Source organism: Canis lupus, chromosome 14 (genome assembly GCF_003254725.2).
Source record: "Canis lupus dingo isolate Sandy chromosome 14, ASM325472v2, whole genome shotgun sequence".
In the NCBI taxonomy this organism is placed as follows: Eukaryota; Metazoa; Chordata; class Mammalia; order Carnivora; family Canidae; genus Canis; species Canis lupus.
In genome coordinates this window covers 55,391,367-55,407,823 of record NC_064256.1, presented here as the reverse complement: position 1 = coordinate 55,407,823, position 16,457 = coordinate 55,391,367, and the positions used below count along the sequence as shown (strand labels likewise).

At 38.3% G+C, this 16,457-nt stretch overlaps 1 protein-coding gene and 1 long non-coding RNA gene across 4 annotated transcripts in view; one reads left to right on the top strand and one right to left on the bottom strand.

The window, feature by feature from the left end:
* Positions 1-4,598: 4,598 nt before the first annotated feature.
* CAV1 (caveolin 1) overlaps positions 4,599-16,457 on the bottom strand; it is a 35,640-nt gene continuing 23,781 nt past the window's right edge. For all 3 annotated transcript variants that reach the window (XM_025464740.3, XM_025464739.3, XM_025464738.3), the window contains exon 3: positions 4,599-6,802. In XM_025464740.3, coding sequence (XP_025320525.1) covers positions 6,461-6,802 — 342 coding nt within the window. In that variant the 3' untranslated portion in view covers positions 4,599-6,460. The remainder of the gene's footprint in view (positions 6,803-16,457) is intronic.
* On the top strand, positions 6,801-16,117 carry LOC125752495 (uncharacterized). The gene is made up of 2 exons (XR_007402137.1): positions 6,801-7,099; positions 7,448-16,117. It is a non-coding gene; the product is annotated as an uncharacterized LOC125752495 (long non-coding RNA).

Here is a 16,457-nt window from a genome sequence, read left to right as displayed (position 1 = left end):
AATAGTGGAATGTTCACATACTGAGATAATATATAGCAGTGAAAATGAATGAACTAGGATGATATTCAATAATATAGATGATTCTTTTTTTAAAAAAAGATTTTATTTATTTATTCATGAAAGACACACAGGTTGGGGGCGGGGGAGGCCGAGACACAGGCAGAGGGAGAAGCAGGCTCCATGCAGGGAGCCCGATGTGGGACTTGATCCGGGGTCTCCAGAATCATTCCTGGGCCGAAGGTAGGCGCTAAACTGCTGAGCCACCCAGCAGCCACCCAGCCTATATTGGGATCCCAATATAGATGATTCTTAAAATAAAGTTAAATTTAAAAAATCAAGTACCAGAATATTCCATCCCACATTATTTTTTTTTAAGAAAAAAAACATAAAAATAGCTAAAACTAATTTTCTGCTTGGGAGATTGTTTATATATAAAACTTTTTTTTTTTTTAAGGCAAGGAAATGATAAATACAAAGTTTAGGAGAATGACTTTTTGTCATTTCTCCATTTTAGCAGAAGGCAAAGAAAAGAAGGTTGAGAGCAAATAGAAGTAGATTTGTCCCACTGTGGGAAGAGGAGAGAATTTGCACTGATAGCTCCAGTAAGTTGGATGAGTAACATCTAGAGAAACTCATTATTGCTCAAGCAACTGGCAAATCTGAGGATGCATATGAAAGTCAAGTAAACAAAAGGATTCCTAGAGAAAAAAATGGAAGTGTTTTTAACCTTAATGGTAAAATGTTTTTGTCAGTTACTTATATCCAATTGGATTCCAACATGTTATTGAATTTTCCGAATAAATAAAAGTTTTATGGTTCATTTAAAAAAATTTATGTTTCTTTCCATCATTGAAATCTCTGTCCTGGAGTCTGTACATTAACTTGTCACTAGTCATTTTATGGTCTTGAATGTCACTAAACTATAATGTGATTAAATATACACTATTGCAAAACATTTTTTATGTTATAAAAACTTATATTGAAGTCTTGTAATCAAAGACTTTGGTAAATCTGTGAGAGTAATTTTAATTTTATATTTTAGATGTAAAATGTCTTAGTTTACATTTTAATTGTCATTCATATTGTTGACCATTATTTGTTCTTGATAGAGGTACAACTTGCTTTTCTGGGGTTTTGCATTACCATTAATTCTATGGTTTGGTGCCATAGTTCAGGCTCCAGACTCTGGATCCGAACTCTATGTCACTTGACTTTGTGACCTTGGGCAAGTTACTTGACTCCTCTGTGTTTAAATTTCCTAATCTGCAGAATTGAGATACTAGTGATAATACATACCTCATAGAATTATTGGGGAGATTAAGTGAACTGATATATTTAAAGTGTGTAGAGCAGTGTTTGGCATGCAGAGATTATTATAAGGTTTAATTATTATTACTTAACTATTGCTGAAGTTTACTCCAACTCTGCTCATATTACTTGCTTATTATGTATTTAAGGATGTATCAAATGATTCTGCAAGTCAGTAGGAATAGGACACTTCATGAAGAAGAGGAAAGGTTAGGGCTTAGAAGCCATGCAGTGTAGATAGGGGAGAGGAAGGAGCAGGGCTTTAGTTGTTAGACACACCTGGATTAAACAAGATTCTTACTAGTTATGTAAATTGGCAACTCACTAAAATGAAATCTTTTGCAAAATGAAGACAATACATTTTGAAATCTTGTATAAATGACATAATGTCTGTAAAGCACTGGGAAATGATGCAATTTTTTGAAACCTCCTCTCCATTTTTTAAAGCAGAAAAAAAATAGTGGATCTTACATATAATTTTTAACTTTACTTTTTAAATTAACACTACATTACAAGCATATTTCCATGTCATTAAATATTTGATTACATAAGAATATTTAAAAGTTAACAGTTGTTTATTTTATTTAACCAGTTCCTATTTCTGAATATTTATGCTGTTTCCAATATTCTCTAATATTGGCGATCAAATAATGAATGTTTATGGTGATGAACCTTGGTATATCTGTTATTTGTTTTTAAAATTTTATTTATTTGAGAAAGTGAAATAAAATAAATAAATAAAATTAAAATATAAAATTTATTTATTTATTTGAGAGAGAGGGAGAAGGAGATAGAGCGCGCAAGTGGGAGTAGGGTGGGGAAGGAGGGGCAGAGGGAGAGGGAGAAGCAGACTTCTTGTTGAGCAGGGAGCCTGCTGCAGGGCTTGACCCCAGGACCCTGGGATCATGACCTGAGCCAAAGGCAGACGCTTAACCAACTGAGCCACCCAGGTGCCTCCCCCGTATTTGTATTTAATAAGTGAAATTGTAGGATCAATCAAATATACATTTAATTGTTCTCCAAAAGGCTTGTATCAGTTACATTCAACCACGCAATGGATGACTGTGCTTGCTTCCCTGCACCCTCACCAACTTGGATATTATTTTTTTTTAATCACATCAAACTCTAACAAAAATAGTATCTCATTGCTTTGATTTGTATTATATCATTATTAATGAGTGTGTTTTCATATGATTGTTGAGCACTTCTTTTTGTGAATTATCTTTTCATTTCTTTGCCTATTTTTCTACCGCTAGGTTCCTCTTTTTCTTGATTTATGAGGGTTCTCTATATTTCAGTGAACTATAATGCTTTACTATAATTATATATATGTATATATAATTTGTGTTATATTACAGTATCTTTCTCTGCTCTCCTCTTTCCTCTCAGTTTTATAAATATGGATTTTAATTTATAACTAGAATATCAGTACCTAGATCAGAGATGGTATGAGTCAACTATTCAGATGGAGTTCTACTCTTAAGTTAGTGTGTATTATTATTTAAATAACACCTACTGCAAGTGTGATGTATGAAGCTGCTTATTCCCAATATGGAATAAAAGTTGTCTGAAGCCATGTAGTTATTTGTATGTTCAGAAATGGAACTGTTTCATGTGTGTGGCTGAACCAAAATATATATATATATATATATAAGTGAAGTCTTGATTTTGTTAATATCTATTCATTTAGAAATTCAAACAATAAAATCAAAAGAAAGATAATCCTTCTTTAAAGTCACTTCATGAGTTTTGTTTGAATTGGGTGTGTAACTTTGGCCAGGATTTCATATGCTGCCATAGTTAAGACGTGTTTCTACTCCATGTACTGGAAATGGCTTTATTGGGCAAATACAAATGTCAGGCTGGGTTACTAAATATGTTATCTCAGTGCTTTCTTGAGAGCCCAATAGAGAGAGAGAGAGAGAGAGAGACTCTGTAAACTTCATGAAAGAAATTTCAGAGAGATATTAGAAGAGGATCCCCTTTACAAAATTTCGTTTGGAAGCTGTGATAGTCTTTTGTGTCCACTTAATTAGGCTACGAGGTGCCCAGATATTTGGTCAAATATTATTTTGGGCATTCTTGTGCGGGTGTTTTTTGATGAATCTCACTTAAATTGGTAGACCAAGTAAAGCAGACTGTGCTCCCGAATGTAGGTGTGCCTAATCCAATCAGTTGAAGAGGCTGAATGAACTGATCCTTCTTTGCATAAGAGAGAATTCCTCCTGTTTGCCTTCAAACTGAGACACTGTTTTTTTTTTTTTTTTTTTTTTTTTTTTTTTTAGTACCTTTGGACTGGAACTAAAACATCAGCTTTTCCTAGGTCTTGAGCTTGCCAGCTTTCAGGCAGGATTTACACCACTGTCTCTCTTGGGTCTTCATTTTGTTGACTCACCTTGTGTATCTTGAGACTTGTTAGACTCCATAAATCATGTGAACCACTTTTTTTTTCACTTTCTTAAAATAAATCTCTTTATCTATATGCATGTCTTTATACATCTATGTATATTATTTTTTATATATACCACTATGTGAATATGGAGAATCCATTTATTTCTGATTGGTTTTGCTTCTCTGAAGAACTCTAATACAGAAGCTCTGAATGTAAACTTAGCCAAGGCCAAAAATAAATTGTGACTGAAATATGCCTCTTAAAAAAAAATCCCAGTTAAGGCGTGGCAAATTTCAAGGCACTAGCCCCTCAAATGAGAGGGGCATTTGTCATTTACCAAATGAGAATATTAATATCTATCACACAAAGTCGTTGGGGCTCAAATTAGATGACATATTGGGTGATTGAGAAGATGGGTTAAATAGATGATGAGGAGTGCCCTTGTGATGAGCACCGTGTGTTGTATGGAAGTGTTGAATCACTGTATCATACACCTGAAACTAATATTATACTGTATATTAACTAACTGGAATTTAAATAAAAATTTTACAAAAATAAAGCATTTGGTAAGCTGCTAAACGAATCATTCTTACTAATTATCTTTTTAAAATTTTATTTAAATTCAGTTTGCCAACACATAGTATAACACCCAGTGCTCATCCTCTCAGGTGCCCTCCTTTAATACCCGTCACCCTAATTATAACTTTTATTGGAAGTAACTCATGCATGATGATGGACTTAGAATAAAGATCCCACCTAAATGACTTTGCAATAATTGACATACCTCCCACACACATACTATAAACATGTACACACACTACGTACATGCTCACCACACATAGACACAGACACTAACACATACATAACCGGTTTGGGAGAAAAACAATAAAGCTGACTGTTGAACTGTTAAACATTTTTATTGTGCAGGCTTGTAACCTTTACAGGACATGCAAGATAAAAAAGTGTAAAATATATCAGTAAGCATATAAAATTTCAGCAATCTTTTGGACCAGCAATTGATTCGCATGAGGGACTAGAACAGACATGTCTTGGGATACACAGTTTACAGATTGAGTCACAAAGCAATTTCCCAAGTGATTTTCCTCATATAAAGATAAAAATATCTTTACACTTAAAAAGTATGCAATATACTATATTTTCAGTTATGTACACTGTTTAAAAGTAAAACTATGTCCATGCCAGTGTCTGTTTTTAAATGCAAACTTAAACATAGGTAACAGGTTGATAATTAAAGTGTCAGAAAACTAGAAGAGATGAAAAATGAAATGAAGCAGAATTCCAATAGGTGTATGAAAATAAAAATAAAAGCGTATAACTGAAGGTTAAAAATAATATCCCCAAGGTCAGACTCTTAATATGAGCAAGAGGAATAAAACGCTTTTAGATGTACCAGGCAGCTTTCTGTATGACTCAGGTTTACAGGTGAAATTCCTCAGCTTGAGTTCAGAAGAATTTGAATTTATTCCAGCAAAATTAACTCAATCTCTTATTACTGCCTCCTCCCCCATCTTCTTTCTGAGCAAAGTGATGCTTGGATTAGGCCCAAAGCTCCTGGCAGGGGGAGGGGCTGTGTGTCACAGCATAACAGACGGTTACAAGTGCTTTACTTTGAAGGGGGTCACATTTGCAACAACTCTGACAGTCTCACACAATGGCCTCCGTTCTCTGAGCCCTTCCCCGGAGGCCCACTGATCAGCTGAAAAGGGAACACAATGTTCAGCCACTAAACCACCCCAGTGATGGATTAGTTTGGAGTCAGGAAAGCGTGATTATTCTTGAAAATAAACGAAGCTGAATAGACATGCTGACCTCATTCAGCTGATGAGAGGCAGGGAAAGTTGGCTTCCACTCCTGCCAGCCCACAGAGGGCTCGGTCTCATTCGTCCACCTTAATTCGTTTCATGGGGTTGATGCAGACCATACTCGATATGGATAAAGATGCTGCGTGGCCAAGTGCAGACATGAACTTCATCCAACTCTGTTTCTGAGAGTCAGAAACAAGCATGGGGAATGGATGTTCTAATTTTGGTCATCATGGAGGCTGCTGACCTAATGAGAGTTGATGAGTTGGACCCTATTTGAAAAGGAAAATGTGAAGAACAGGAAGGCACTTAGGGCTCATTATCTATATAACAAATAATTCAGGCACGGAAAGAATCACAGGTTAAAGTTTCAAGAAGTGTAAGGCATTAGTTAAGTTGGAACATGTGAATGCAGATTACATTTTCGAACTTGATAAAGATCATTAGATCCAACTGGATCATTAAAGTGAACGGCAATAATCTACTAACGCTTTAGACGGTTGGGGGGAAGAGTTTGCTCAAAATCTGCCCACATACCTCCACACTTAATGGCCATGGCCCGGAGTTCTTCCCTTACCATAAAATGATCAGTGTTTTAGAAAAGGCACTTCAGGTTGTTTGTTCTTTTTTTTTTTTTCCTCCTCAGTTCTTCATATTTCTCTCAAATTACCTTTCAACATTAGGTCTATATCTCAGCCAATAAGACAGTGGTCCACATGCAAATAAGAATGTAAGGAAAAATTCTTAAATGGGTTTAAATAGATGAAAAATAGAGACAAATGATAGTTATGAAAACTGAGTGATTTCTTTGTTCTGAACCATGAAAATTCATTCATATACTGTTGCTGTACCAGCAACTTGAAACTTGAAATTGGCACCAGGAAAATTAAAAGGAAAAAAAAAAGAATCAGGTATACTGCTATCCTTAAAATGTCATTTATGTTTCTTTCTGCATGTTGATGCGGATATTGCTGAATATTTTGCCAACAGCCTCAAAGAACGGGTCACAGAAGGTGTGGACGTAGATGGAATAGACACGGCTGATGCACTGAATCTCAATCAGGAAACTCTTAATGCACGGCACAACTGCCCAGATGTGCAGGAAAGAAAGAATGGCAAAGTAAATGCCCCATATGAGTGCCATTGGGATGCCAAAGAGGGCAGACAGCAAGCGGTAAAACCAGTATTTTGTCACAGTGAAGGTGGTGAAGCTGGCCTTCCAGATGCCATCAAAACTGTGTGTTCCTTCTGGTTCTGCAATCACATCTTCAAAATCAATCTGCAAGGAAGAAATGACAGAATGTGAGCTTACAATCGAAGAAAAGAGGAAAAAAGCACTACCAAGTATTCATAAATATATATTATCTATCATGTAGACATTCTGTGTGGGCTGCTCAAAGGTACGCAGCAGCACCGGCATCATTGGAACTTGTTGGAAACAGGTTATCTGGGCCCCACTTGGGTCTTATTGCATCTCTGGGAGTGGAATCCAGGAGGATTTTTAGCACGTTCTCCAGATGTTTCTTGAAAGTTCCTGCCTTGAAGTAAAACCTGGCGACATGGATAAGTATACAAGGTGCTCAGTCAAATGTAAATGACCTGTCCTAAGCTAATTGAACTCCAGTACAACAACACACACAGTGCTGAGGGGTAGTTAGTGTGTAGTTGATTGCCGAACACTCAATTGGTAGAACTTCTCTTGCAAATTAGATAACTATGAGCCGTGAGGACTCAAGAAGTCGTCGTGGGGTTGTGGGACTTCGGTAGAGCTTGGGGTATGATTTGGAGGGGAAGGGAGAAGGGCCCTTGGGAAGCTCCCAGAAACAAGGGAGGGTGACGCAATGAGTGTCACAGGCCGACAGACCTGTGCGGGCACAGCTAGAAAGATGGGCGGAGGCCAGTCTCAATTTTGTTTTACATACAGCGGAGGGTCTACTGAAGATACTGGAGTGGGGGAACGCAGCCACAAGCAAGGCACTCATTTATCAAGATGAATTCGACAGCAGCGTATGGGCCAGGGAGAAGACCCAAGGCAGAGAGACTGTTCCTGTGTCCCATGTTTAAAATGGTAGGGCCCAAACTGGAATTGTGGCCAGGAAATGAACAATAAAAGAATGAATTTCAGGGATGTTAAGGAAGACTCCTCAGGATCTGGTTACTTCAAGGTTAGAGAGAGGGAAAACCTCAGATGAGCCTGGGGATTCTGATTTGCCAGCTAAGGAAAACCAACGTGACCTTACCGGCAAGAAGAAAAGTTAGAAGGGAAGCCGGTTAAAAACATGTTAAGGGAGAGCTTCACTTTTGAATTAAACAGAGCAAAGTCTTGAATAAAGACAGATGCAGATATCGGTGGTCCACGCCAGTGAACCCTGTAGCAGGCCCTTTTGGCGGCCACCGGGAAGTAATCAAATGAGTTTGGAATCACCTAGCACTTGACAGTAGCCAAGTGCTTCTACATGCATCCCCTCCCTGTGGTCTGGGGTTTCAAACCGACCTAGAAGGTGAGTTGTTATCCTTTTACAAAAGAAGATACAGAGGTTCAGGGAGGTGAAGGGGACTTGCTAGTGTGAGGCAAACAGCGATGGTGGGACCAGAATGCAGACGTGACACCTTTCCCAGTAGCATTCTCTCCCACGGTACCTGTTACCCAAACCGTGAATTCCTAGGCGCTTTTATCTCTCTGGAAGGATTTATATGAACTCAACTGAAGCATAGGATTAAAGAAATTACTGCTGGAACGGTAGGACAGAGCCAGCTCGACTGCTTGGCAAAGGCAGCTATATGAAGGGATCTAATATAGTTTGAAATCCAAACAAGTTGATGACTGCCAGCACCATTAGCAAACCAGGTAAGCTCGGGATTAGGGAATGAGGACACCGTGGAGCTTCTCAGTTCCAAGATGCCACCTTTGATTCAACACAATAAAACTTCTTTTGGAAAAAGTACATGATGCTTATCAATAGTTAAAGTTTATTTTCTAGAACATTCTGTTTCTTTTTTTTTTTAACATTCTGTTTCTTGATCTGTTGTTCAATGCCTTAATAATGCAATATGTGAAAAATGGTATGTCTGCAATTATGTAAATGAAGTTAAATAGATTTATTGTCATTCCATTTTTTTTTGCCTGTTTAGATCTAGACTCAGACGTAAACATTTACTTGTGTATTTTAAAAGGTTGTGTGAAATATGTGGCAAGTCAGATCAATCCTTTAATGACATTTCTGTGCACTTTACTTAATTGTCTACTACGGCGTTTTGTTCTGACACTATATTTTCCCAAAGCGATTAAGAATAAAAGCCTGTGGTTTTTCTTCATCCAATTGCAAGATCCCCAGTAGTTCTTTTTTCCAAAGATTTGATGAGGTCAAAATTAATTTTGTAAAAAGATTTGGTGAAGCCAAATTTAATAAACTAGAACAGACATCCTTAATATGGAGTCAAAAGATGAGCAGTTGTGGCCCATGAATGCCCTGAAATGGGGACATGTTTGGAGTGTACAATGTACTTATTAAAAAAAGGAAAGATAGTCTACTCTCAAAGGAGAGCAGAGAGCACCTTATTGGAGTAGGGTATTCGCACGTCTTTACAGAGCAGACTTGAAGGCTGCGTGCCTTGAGATTCTTTTCTTAGGGAACAGATAGTTACTAACATTTGTTGACTGGCTATTAGGATCAGACACTGTTCTCCTTTAACTCACATCAACTCTTAACATATTATTCCTAATTTGTAGGGGAAAATGCAAGGTTCAGAAATGTTAATAAATAGTCCAGGTAGGGGGATCCCTGGGTGGCTCAGCGGTTTGGTGCCTGCCTTCGGCCCAGGGCGTGATCCTGGAGACCCGGGATCGAGCCCCACGTTGGGCTCCTGGCATGGAGCCTGCTTCTCCCTCTGCCTGTGTCTCTGCCTCTGTGTGTGTGTCTTTTATGAGTAATAAAAAAAAAATCTAGATAGATAAGAGGTGGATTTGAAGTTTGAATCTGATCTGAAAGATACTCTTTCTTCAATCCTACATCACTTTAGAAAAATATTTTTCCTATTTTCTTCAAGAGAGTTATACTATATCATAGATAAAAAGCACATTAACAAAAAAGAGTTTGCTGAATTTTACTCTGCTGGTAACTGCAAGAATTCTCACACGGTCTCTGAGGACAATATTGTGATGAGGTTATACACATTGTACATACAATTAGTCCTTAGTGAAGATCTATAGACATATGAATGTGGGTGAGATTTCTTGATAATGACTTTTTTTCCCTCAGCATAACTATAAATGCATTTTTTGGGAAATTTTTGGAAATTCTTAACTGCCAGTGAGCATGATTTATCTTCAGATAAATTTAGAGTAGGTCTCCAGGGGCAGACAGCAACATGACAAAATTAACATGTTATGTAAATATATTTAGTTCATTAGTTGCTATTTTAGTCCTGAAAATTAAGGATGGCTAAACATTACTAGAAGTATAGCCAAGCCAACTAGATACAGCTGAGAAAAAGAAAGTAAGGCAGGTTAAGGAAACAGATTGGAATCAGAAATAAAGCTTAGTTTCTCTCTCCTTCCATTTCTGCAACAGTAATAGTAATAGGATATTGAGAGGAGTACATGAGATATTTCATGTAAAGTGCTTAACATGGGTGTAGAGCATTACAATATAGTAAATGCTCAATAAATAGCATTAAAAAATTCTTTGCTGTTGGTGACTAAGCTTTTTAATTGCCCATCATAATAGAAACTATCAACCACAAAGCCCCAATGGCTCAAAAGAACTAATTTCCATCTATAATAATCTTCACCACAGCTCTCTGAGACGTATGCCATTATTTCCATTTTTTTAGATGAGGGTGGTGTGGGAGGTTAAGAAATTGCTCAAGGTCACATAAATGTTAAGTGGCAAGGCTGAAACTTGTTCAATTTCAAGTGCGAGCTCTTTTTTGCTTTGTATACCTGGGATTATAAGCCCCTATAATAATCTTACTTGCTCAGTTCTGACCCAGATAGATATGCTTCCTAAAACATTCACTTTTTGATTATTAAAGGAGTTACTGTTGAAAGTGTTTCCATTTTAAGTTAGGACATCTAGTAACTAGGATGTTTTGCATTTTTGGTACCGATTGTATTTTCTTGGCCCTGTACGGTATGTTCTTACAATCCTGGGCACCCAGCCAAGAACTCTCATTCTAACTGGCAGTTAAGGAAACTGAGGCACAGAAGGATTAAAATGGGCCAGACATTCTCAAGGTCCCAAGTGAATCAGTGGAAAAGCTGAAATTAGAACTCTAACTTCCTGATTCCCAGGCCTAGGCCTAGCCCTGTGCTCCACACTGTATCTCTAGAACTGACATCTTTCTCACCATATCCTTTTCTATCTACTCCATTCATATCTGTAGGTCTCCTATAAGTCTCTCATTACCTCCTCAGGTGTTGACTTGAAAACTATCTCTGTGTGAAGTTAGAAGACATGTCCTTTTTGCAGCATGAACATGAACATTTCTGTACATCTACTTAGGGTGAAGAAAACAGGAGGGAATATTATAAAAAAAAAAACTTCAGTGCACATTTTGGTATGTATTCATAAAGCACTAGACCCAATAACGTTCTGGTAGATTATCAGTCATTCCAAAAAGAGTCAGTTCAAAATTCCCCATCACCCAAAGTGCACTTTGGGTGCAGAGGTGCTTCCAAATTTTCAGAGATATTTAAAGCTAAAAGAATCCTTGAAGAAATGGAGTCCCATTTGAGAAGTCAATGGCCAAAGCTGTCAAATGACTAGATTAGGGATAGCTTCCCACCTAATGGCAGACACTGGATTGGAATTTAGGTTTAGGACCTCTCCTGGGCTCTTCTGCTACTGTGTGCTTCACCTCCCCTGTCAGTCTAGCTGCTCCATTCCCATAGCCAGTGCAAAAGACAGAGAGGCTTGCATCAGGACTTGAACATCATCTTGCTCTCAAGAGGTCCCACAGGTCCACTGTTGAATGAATGATGGTGCCTCTCTCTGATGACTCCCAAGGTGCTCATTGTTCCCATCCATCATTGGTTGATTGATCCCTCATTAAAACTATCACTCTGCATCCTGTTTCTTCAGGGACTTATTCCTCTTACTCCTTACATGAGGGTGGATCTTGCCAGACTGGAACTTCATCTGCTCACTTAAATTTGGATCAGAAGAGGAATTAGAGGGAGACAGAACATAAAGACTCCTAACTCTGGGAAACGAACTAGGGGTGGTGGAAGGGGAGGAGGGCGGGGGGTGGAGGTGAATGGGTGATGGGTACTGAGGGGGGCACTTGAGGGGATGAGCACTGGGTGTTATTCTGTATGTTGGTAAATTGAACACTGATAAAAAATAAATTTATTAAAAAAAAAAAGAGACAAAAACGAAAACCAAGAGATGCAGGTGCCATTTATTTTCTTAAAATGAGATGCCTCAGATGAGGCTGACCCGCACCTCCAAGAACTGATTTTCTGTTCTGTAATCTATGGAATAAGTTGCCCTTCTGGCAAGAATCATTGTGCAGACCTTAAGATCAGAGGCATAAATGTGTTTCGGTGATATTTCTATGTCTTAATAGATGCTTTATAAGGAACCAACAGTTTATATTACTAGATTTTTATAAATGACATTAAATTCCTTTGTGCAGCATTGACTAATGATGCTATAATTTTGGAAAAAGAAGTCAACAGAAATCTAGCAGCGGACGTCAAGAAGAGCAATCTATCTTGTGTTTCGATAATACTTTGCTAATGTAATAAATCTAAGAAGGTTTCATCTTGTTAAAAGTATGTCACAGCAATATTTAAAATTTCTTTATCTGTACACAGGATTCATAAAATACAGGGTCATTTTTTGTCCTAAAATCTGGGCATTTTATTTCCGAGTAAGGAATTTTCAAGAAGGAAACTTTAAGTACATTTAGGATTTCATAAGCACTGAAGCTTGCATATTGTGTTTCTGTGCAGAGATATCTTTTTAGACTGCTAGCGGAAATTGTGAATGTAGTGGGTATATAGAATACATAATTAACAATACACAAGATGTTTACTGGAGACTTGTATGTTGTCTGCCCAACATCCACAGAATCCTAATTTATTCAAGTAATAGCAATAATCCTTTGATTGCACAGATAAGTTAGGGTACTTTAGACCTGCTGTGGTAGGGTTAGTCTCCTTGGTGAGCGATTGGTTTAAGGGAGACATTGTGACCCAGTTCTGGATAAATGAAAGTCTGCTGGGCGAGACTTCCAGGAAACCTTGATCTTCCTTGTGAAAAGAGACAGAGGTGCTTGATGTGGCCCTTTGCCCTTTTATCCTGTTTAAAATATGATGCGTTGCCTTGATGTAGGGAAGTCATCTTGTGACCATGAGGTGACATATATGTTTTAAAGATCAAGGGTATAAAAGATGCTGCTTTTGCCATTATCAACCTATAAAAACAATGGCAGTAGCTGTCCATCTCTAGACTTCTTATGTAACACATATATACACTTATTTTTAAGCCACAGCTATTCAGATTTTCAGTTACCTATAGCAGAAAGCATTCCTAAGTGATATAGTTACTAAAAGCTTTTTCTGTCGGTTGACATAGTAGAGTCAAATGTGTATCTCCACATTTAGAGATCTGAGTTCGATTTCTTTTTTTTAAAGATTTTACTTATTTATTTATGAGAGACACAGAGAGAGGGAGGCAGAGACATAGGCAGAGGAAGAAGCAGGCTCCCTGCAGGGAGCCGGATGTGGGACTCGATCCCGGGACTCCAGGATCACGCCCTGGGCCAAAGGCAGGTACTCGACCACTGAGCCACCCAGACATCCCAGTGAGTTCAATTTCTACCTCAATGTATCTTTCTAGCACTCCTAGACTCTATTCCCAGAATATGTTCCTAACCTGTATCAGAAAATGTTTGCTTTACACTAACTTTTAGATTTAGTAAAGCTTAAATAGGATGATAAGTTAACCATGAAAGAGACAAATTAACATGCTATTTTGTGATAAATATCATCGAAGATGGCTCTCAATGATTCCTTCTCTCCTACTCTCTGGTATTCATGCCCCATGTAATACCCTCCCCTTGAGTGTGGGCTGGAGTTAGAGATTTGGTTGTAAATAATAAAACCTGGCAAGAGTGATGGGGTGTCACTTCCAAGATTAGGTTACAAAAGAGTGTGGCATCTGTCTTGCTTCATTTCTGACTCTCTTGATTGCCTGCCCTGCTAGAAGCCAGATGATGCCATGTTGTGAGTTGCCCTATGGAGAGGTCCGTGTGGAAGGAACTGAGGGAAGACTCTGGCCAATAATCAGTGAGAAACTGAGGTCTATAGTCCAACAGCCCAGGAGGAACTGAATCCTGCTATCAGACGTGTCAATGAGCTTGGAAGGAGGTCCTTTCACAGTTGAGCCTTGAAGTGACTCCAGACCTGATGCCAGGGTTGTAGCCTTGAGGGCCTTGAGCCAGAAACGCTAAGCTAAGCCACAGTTGGATTCCTGACATGATCCAAGATAATAAATGTTTGTTGTTTTAGGCCACTGAATTTTGGGGTAATTTGTTATGCCACCATGGGTAATTAAAACAATTCTAAAACAAACCACCTTTATTTTGATTATCATTTCTTTTCTTTTTTTTCACTTCTTACGTTCTATTTCATTTCTCTTTTCTATTAATTTCATTCTAATGCTTATAGAAAATGATACACAGTGAATATACATAAATATCCTGGAATTTGGCCTTTGGGGCAAAATTCAGAAATGTATGAAGAGGAAAGAGTATTTTCAACTTTCTTCAATTTACACCAAACAGAATGTTTAAAAAGTTAGGCTATTTACGGTGCTATCATTCATTTACTTAAAGTGGCTTGGATTTATAACCAGATATGAACCAAAGACTAAGAGCCAGCTCCATATAGAAGGCCCATCACCAAATCTGAACTCTTACACTTAATACTTGTGAGTGAACTAGCACAGGGGCCCCAATTCCTAGGGGTTCTCAGCAGGGTCCACGTGGCAAAGGAATCCACGGGAAGGCTGCTTGTTGAAATGCAAATACTCAGATCCCATTTCATTCTCAGATCAGATTCTTTGGGGCAGAGCCTGGGGGATCCGTATTTTTAACAAGATTTCTTCTCTTTTCTCCTACAAAAGACTAACCCAGAGTTCTGTCCACTTCTTTGGATCTAGTAACAGTTCCTTTTTGTCCAGGCTACTCTTTCCCCTCCATGCCTTGAAGCCCTTGTTTGCCTCTTTCTTCTCTCTGGAAGCTCCCCATATGCTGGATGGAATCTGGAAGTTGGTAGATAATGAATGGAAATTCTCTTTGAAATGCTTTTCCTAATTTAAACCTATAAATATGTATTATTGGACAAGGATGAATGACTTATTTATTATGAAAAACACACTAACTGGCCGTAGAAATCCTGATTTATTTTCATCATTCTAAACCCAGTAGAAACAGAAGTATATTTAAAAATACCAAATATATACTTCTGAAATCCTAATGTATGTATCAAACTCAATCATCCAGAAAGAAGATTTAGACTAACTGCAAGCTCCCTCCACTATTCTTACATATATTTCCAACATGATGAGCAGCCTTTGAAGTCAACAGAATACATGTGCATGAATGTGTGGGCATAGAGAGGGTTGAGAGCCAGTGCAATTAAATGTTACCAGAACACAGGAACTTTGCCTTAATGCCCACGAGATTTTTCAGGGGCAAGGCAAATACTCATGTGTTTACTGGGCCAAAGTGGCACCACTGAGGGAAAGGGCTGCAGTGTTCTTGCAGCCCCAACTAAAAACAGGAGGCCTGGGTTGTGTTAATGCCTGGAATTACTTGGATTTCCAAATAATGTATTTCAATACACAGCCCTAAGAAAAATGTAAAACACTGATGTGATTTGGGCTGCCTTGGGGTGGCAGGGACGCAGCAATCTCACCTTGCACAAGAACCTAGGGTTGCCTCCTGGAGAGGAAGGGAGATGGCTGCATTACTAATCAGAGTTTCAAGCTGAAAGAGGGTAAAATGGGGGTATTTCCCTACGTCTCTGAGAGGAGAGGGTTGGGGGGCAGGGGGAGGAATTCGTAGGAAATCTGCAGTCCTTGATCTGGGCCTGTAGCTGGGACCCTTGAGTCTCTTTTTTTGGACTAACATTCCTCTTGTTGCTTTCCAGACTTCACAGAAGCCTCAGAATAATGCTTCACACTAAGAGTGCCCTACTTCACTCATCTGCTTCTCTTTACAAACTTGTGAAATTATAGGTTATCTTCATAATAAGAATGGAAAATAGTCTTATTTTCCCACTAAAAACAGGTTACTTAACTAATAAATGACTGGACCACACCAGGACTTAACAGAAATCTGGGTCTGTTGCACCCATCTTGGTATCTTCCATAATACTTAGTAGTACTATGCACACGTTAATTAGAAAATAAATAATTCTTCAATAAATATACTCTTTTAAAGGAGCTATAAATGTCCATCGAAAGGATGTATGGCATATATATATAACATTTCACTAACCATCACGTTATTTCCTATGAATTCATTGCCTGCTATCCTAAGTGCACTTTTATTTGTCAGGCTTTTTTTTTTTTTTTTTTTTGGTGTGTCCCATTTTATTCAAAATGATGTTCTTATTCACCCTAGCCCTATAATTCCATGACCATTCTGATCAAAAGAAAGTGGAAGGTTGATTATCATTTAGGTGACTTGGGCACCATAGAAAGGGACAGTTCAAGCTCAGAAGTCTTTACCTTTAAGGAAAGATGGTTTAGAAAATATTAACTAAAAGGTGTTTTTGCTTGGTGGGGTTTTGCCCCAGTGATCTGTATAACTACCATTGTTGTAAACCTGGCCTGAAAACAGTGGGCATGCATGGTGAGGTGGGGGCTCAGAAAGGAAGCAGGGGTAGAAACAGAAGTGGTAACAGCTGGGAGCAGCCC